The following is a 6000-nucleotide window of genomic DNA, read 5'->3' on the forward strand; positions in this document are numbered from 1 at the left end:
CTTTCCTTCTGGGGTCCAGTGTAATGCGACTCTTGGGATTGCATTGATGTCCATTCTGAGTACATGGCCAATCCAGGTCCACCTGCGTTTATTGATTATGCTGTGCATGTTGTCTTGTTGGGTGATGTTGAGGAGGTTATTGTTTGAGATGGTCTTGGGCCAGAATATGTGCAGGATCTTTCGCAGGCATGATGTGTGGAAGGTGGATAGTTTATGGATGTCATTTTCTGTTGTTTTCCAGCATTCTGCACCGTACAGTAGTGTTGAGAGTACGCAGCTTTGGTAGATCCGGAGTTTTTTTTTTTTTACTGTATTGTTTTGATTTCCAGATTTGCTTAAGTCTTATGAAGGTTGTGTATGCTTTGTTGATCCGGTTTTGAATGTCTTTACTAGCTTTTTTTTAATTTTTAGACACCACAGAGCGAGCTAAAGCGCCCGAGTTGCCGCATGGAACGTTGCAAAGTTCACTGTTCACCGACTCAGCCCTGTCCGAGTTGCGACCCGATAGGCATAGAATAGTAAATCCTCGTCCCCCAATGAACAATGAACACAGCGGAGCACTCCCTCCCTCCCGCGGTGCACCTTCCAGCCCCTCCCTTTGGGGGGCAGAGAACAGGGTCGCCTCCTGACCTATATTGTCTCACCTGTTGGGCAGTGGTCGTGTCCATTGGGCACCTCCTGGAGGGGTACGTCCTGTGGTGGGTAGAGGGGCTGTGAAGGGTAGTACTGCTGCTGTGGGTGGACCACCCCTGGGTGGAGGAGGTGGGTCTGAGGGCCCATCGCCAGCCCTCCACTCATCCTCTGGAGTCAAACAGAACACAAGAGGTGTCAGGTGAAGTGAAGTGAAGGGCCAAGCATTGGATCATTTCAGTGTGTATACTATAGAGGCATTAGAGGGTATGCGAATGCATAAAGTGAGTGTCAAATCAAGTGGCAAAGTGAGTGGCAAAGATTCTAATTCAAATTTGTATTTATTTGACATAGACATAACAATTACATTGTTCATTGCACAGTTGTACAATTTGTAGATGCAAATGTTTACAGTGTTAGCACATGTGCTAATTTTCACCACCATGCAACCAGATAGGATGCCACTCAGTAGGCGTTCCCACATAACTTCCGGGTACAATGATGTCACACACATACCCTCTAGTAAAAGACAAATTGAAGGCACTCTCCTTGGTCATTTTCAGTACTTTACATTATTTTAAAATGTTTTCAATGTAAATTATTATTGAAAAGAGAAATTAAGCATTTTTATGTGGTTCAGTTTGCCCAAATTCAGGAACGACAATGCAAATAAGTCGCTGACTTGAATGTGCTTTATCTTTTTCAGCATGTACCATACCATGTGTTTGTCCTTTAATCATAAAGTAAAATAAATAAAATGCAATACAATCCAGCAAGTCTTTTCTTTTTGTACAATGAACAACTCTTCCCATCCTCGGCTGACGTGTGTTTGAAGTTAGTAAAAGTAATACAACAATCTTAAAATTAAAATAAGAGAAGACATTAAAATATAGATAATAATTAAAATAAGAGCAAAAATAATTAACCAAAAAGTAACCCTCCAAAACATTTAATTTACAGTTTAACCTTCACTCCTACCTGAACCTTGGCTGTTTCTTGTCAGTAAAGTTTTTGTTTAGTTTTTTTGGTGGAGATAAACCCGGCAGCTAAATTTGTCTCATTCAGTCTTTGCCATGTTGTTTTATGCTGCTTATCACAGCAATGTCCACATATGTGGTTGCTCACAGCAAGGCTGGAAGTCTAAAGTCAGCACTTGAGAGCAGCACACAGGGAGAGATTGGACACTCTGTGTGGATACAAGCGATAGAATAGCGAGTGGAAAGCCAGACACTCCCCTGAAAACAAACATATAAATCTCAATAGATATTGCATTTCTGATTAAAAATAAAATGTATGTGAACAGGCAGTGAGAATATCTCTCACAACAACCCCCTGCCCGAACTCCATAAAGAATTCAAGCTTAAACAATTTGGTTGTCTATGGCGTAAACAACCAAATTGTTTAAGCTTGAATTCTATCAAAATGTTGACTGTTATAATGTGTCAGTTTGAGAAAATATACTAATTTAACTGAAAGCTAATTTAAAATACAATCTTTCTTCCACATCATTATTTCAAACAAATTGATTATTTCACTCGACATGGATCTGATTGCTCAGTAAGCCTTTGACATCACACAGCCATTCATGTAACAGTTAAACTGTCATCAACATCCCCTATATGGATGTTCTCTCAATACACATACACCTGGAGACACACAACTCAATGGAAACAATACACCTGCATGTTATCACACCTGTCCACTACTCCAGACCATATCTAACATAGTGCTTCTGAGAAAATATGAAAACCTATTTTGTATTTTGTTAGTTTGCTGAGAGACAGTCTTTAGATATTGATATATTAGACTATATGAACTGACTGCAAACGCTAAAGCGTAAAACTAAAACATAACGTACCACGCAATCACCTGACAGTGGTTTCTATTTGACCTGACTCAGAGACAGACAGCATGACTTGTGGACATTTGTTTAATTTTCAAAAGAATACTGGATTACTGACAGATCGATGGACCTGACAGACAGGGATAAACTAGCAAACTGTTTGACCAGCTTGTGGTTTAAGTCTACTGATTGATTCACTGACTGATTCACTGTCTTACTGACAGACTGACATACGATAAGAAGGCTATGTTTAAACCCTGCCACGCTTATCAGCAGCCAACCCTGCGTTATGACCAGCTAACATGACCACCATGGCATCTGGAGAGAGGCACTATGTGCTGGGTTCTCCAGGGATACCCTAGTCTGCTGCAAGCCCCCTATCAGTCCCATCAGCATGGGAGACGAGATAGACAGGGAGGGGCCAGGGCCATGGATGGATGCTGTCATTTTAAAGGCAGATTCTGCCGATAACATGGAAATGTGTTCATAGTTTTGTGAAACCACTATGCTTTGATTCATCCACTTTAAATGTAGAAAACTACTGACAGATTTGGGAAATTAACATAGGCTACTGTAGACTATTGATCATTGGGCATCATTTAATTCATTTGATTTTCACAGAAATTGTTTTATTTTGCTGAACGATTAAGTATAAAATACTAATAGGCTGTACAACACGCTTCTGAACTTCTACAAGTGGAATGGTTTACTTTGAACTTACAAACTACAACTATTTACAAAGACAAAAACCGACAGAAAAAGGTCAAAATATGAGTTATAGCATACGGAATATACGCTTATGTAACGTAGCACATGCCGGGTCAAATCCGACTCCAAGACACATTGTGACCATAATTTGTCTGGTGGACTGAGATCTTTATTTCCACAGAATAATCTTCAACAAGTACAGAACGAGAAGTACATTTAAATTCACAGGAGAGTATAAGGGATAGAAAAACAAAACATCACAGCGCTCTGCACCGTTTTCCCTCTCCGTTAATTCATGTAAATTCAGAAGAATAGTGCTAGCGTTGTGACCCTGGTTCACCTTTTTGACCACGTCTGCCCCGATATACAGTCATCTCAATTTCGAAGGCGAGCCCCACCACCTGAGCCAATTAGGGATGCCGGGAGCATGTTTTGTATCAGGGCCAGGTGGGGGGCCCCGCCATTTGCATATAACCTCGGCTTCTCTCTCTAATGCACTGGCCGCGCTGCATACAAATGGAGACATTTCTACCCTTTACCTCTTCAGATGGCTCACCTGCCAGGAATCCCAATGTCCCCAACTCTCTGGCTCTGGTTCATTTTGGCGGAGTTAGGAGCCTCGCTCACCGTCTACACTACACAGTACTGCTGTGTGGCTGCAGCGCCAGGAGGTGTTACTGTTAAGTGTTATTGAGGAGGGACGGTGTGACACTAAATTGATTCGGTCAGTTAGTGGTGATTGGTCGGAGGTCGCACGTCTGAATATTTACCATTTCGCTTGCAAAAGGGAAGTGCATCTTTTTTTTCTTTCTTTTTTTGCGCTAGGCGATTGTGCAACCACGCAACTACTGATTATTATACAACACAGTACTGCCCAAGAAGAAAGTATATTCGCGCTGTTCAACGGTTGTTTCCTAATTTTCTATGAAATCTTAAAGAACAACGTGTACAAAGACATTTTTAGATGCAACATTTGGATGTCCACGTAAACCGAATAGGGAAATTGTGTGTTTCCACATGGTTATGAAATCCATGGGCGGTTGCTAATACTCAAATCTCTCTCTCTCTCGCACACACTCACACTCACACACACACACACACACACACACACACACACACACACACACACACACAGACACACACAGACAGAGAGAGAGGACAGAGATAGAGATAGAGGCACACTCCTAGGCGGGCAGTGAGTGTGGTAGGTAGCTGTTAACATGGGGGTGATTTACGAGGGAGGTCTTACCACTGCACCCAGACGGTCACAGGGTGTGAAGGGTCGGGTAGGAAGAAACTGGATCCACGTAGTAACTCATCACTGGACTGAGGGAGCAGGGCCTGCCAAACGGATCAGCACACACACACACACACACACACACGACACACACACACACACACACACACACACACACACACACACACACACACACACACACACACACACACACACACGCCCATCTGTCATATACTGTTTACACTCGCATGTGTGCGTAAATGTGAAACAAGTGTATACGTTTGCAAAGAATCTGTGCGGGTGAGTTTAGGAGGTGAGGGGGGGGGGGGGTGGGTAGGAAAAATGGGGGAGGGGGGGGGTGATCAAGGGTAGGGAAGATAGCAAGCAGGCAGACAGACAGACAGACAGACAGACAGACAGACAGACAGACAGACAGACAGACAGACAGACAGACAGACAGACAGACAGACAGACAGACAGACAGACAGACAGACAGACAGACAGACAGACAGACAGACAGACAGACAGACAGGCAACAAATTTATTTTCTGCATTACATTGTGAATTCATCAGTTAAGAATGAATGTTACTAAAACATCTTGTTGTGTTAAATGTGTTAAATGTGTTCCGACCCCCATTTGAAAAATATATGCCAGGGAAGAATAAGATTAAGAGAAAAAGTGATTCTCTTTATACCCCAGTTTGACATGCATTAGTCTACGGACCCATTTAATGGCATTTCTATCTCTGGGACCCCAATGTATATTGTAAAATCAATGTTAATTTAACTCAATTGGACCCATTAGGGTCCATTTGGTTCCATTTGTACAATCTCAGAGATACAGATCCATATGGGTCCATTGGGTTCCAAACCATCATTTCCCTGGGGACCCCCTGGAACTCCCTCAAGGACCCCTGGGGGTCCCCGGCCCGGACCCCACTTTGGGAACCACTGCTCTAAAGGGTGTAAACCAGTGGTTTTCAACCATGGTCCTTGATGGGGTTCCAGGTGGTCCCCAGCTAAATGATGGAGAGTTGGTAACCAAATGGACCCTTATCTTTAACTCTTGATAGCGTAAAATGAAATCAAATGGACCTGTGCGGGTCCACTCCATTTGGTTTCATTTTATGCTTTCAAGAGTTAGATTATTGTTAAACATCGGCATTACTTAATTTATCATGCAGTCAAGTCTCCATTAGAGAATTAGAGAATGTAGGATAATTGTTATTTTGATTGTTTGCCCGTTATCTATCCTATGATCAATACAGCATGGAATTGTGGACAAAATCGTATCCACCGACAACAAAATATTCTATGTTTTGGGTCCGAGAGGCTAAATCTCATGAAATGGTGGTCCGTGGCTCAAATGCCCAATAAATAATGGACGTTGATGTGAAAAGGGTTGAAAACCACTGGTGTAAAGATTGACCCTTAAGGTCCGGCTCAATCAAGTCAGTGCATTCAGAAACTTGCCAGCTGGAGATTCTTCCATTTTCCTATTTCTCCTCTCCTCTCCTCTCCTCTCCTCTCCTCTCCTCTCCTCTCCTCTCCTCTCCTCTCCCTCTCCTCTCCTCTCCTCTC

The 6000-nt window shown here is 42.7% G+C and overlaps 1 protein-coding gene across 1 annotated transcript in view; it reads right to left on the bottom strand.

Moving 5' to 3' along the window:
* The window catches only part of ets1 (v-ets avian erythroblastosis virus E26 oncogene homolog 1), a 52167-nt gene that overhangs the window by 45540 nt on the left and 627 nt on the right, over positions 1 to 6000 (bottom strand). The window contains 3 exon segments of the mRNA XM_083773976.1: positions 645 to 801; positions 4431 to 4451; positions 4453 to 4522. Of these exon segments, the coding sequence (XP_083630102.1) occupies positions 645 to 801; positions 4431 to 4451; positions 4453 to 4500 (226 nt within the window). The 5' untranslated portion in view covers positions 4501 to 4522.

Source organism: Protomyctophum parallelum (genome assembly GCF_964188405.1).
Source record: "Protomyctophum parallelum genome assembly, chromosome: 9".
NCBI lineage: Eukaryota > Metazoa > Chordata > Actinopteri > Myctophiformes > Myctophidae > Protomyctophum > Protomyctophum parallelum.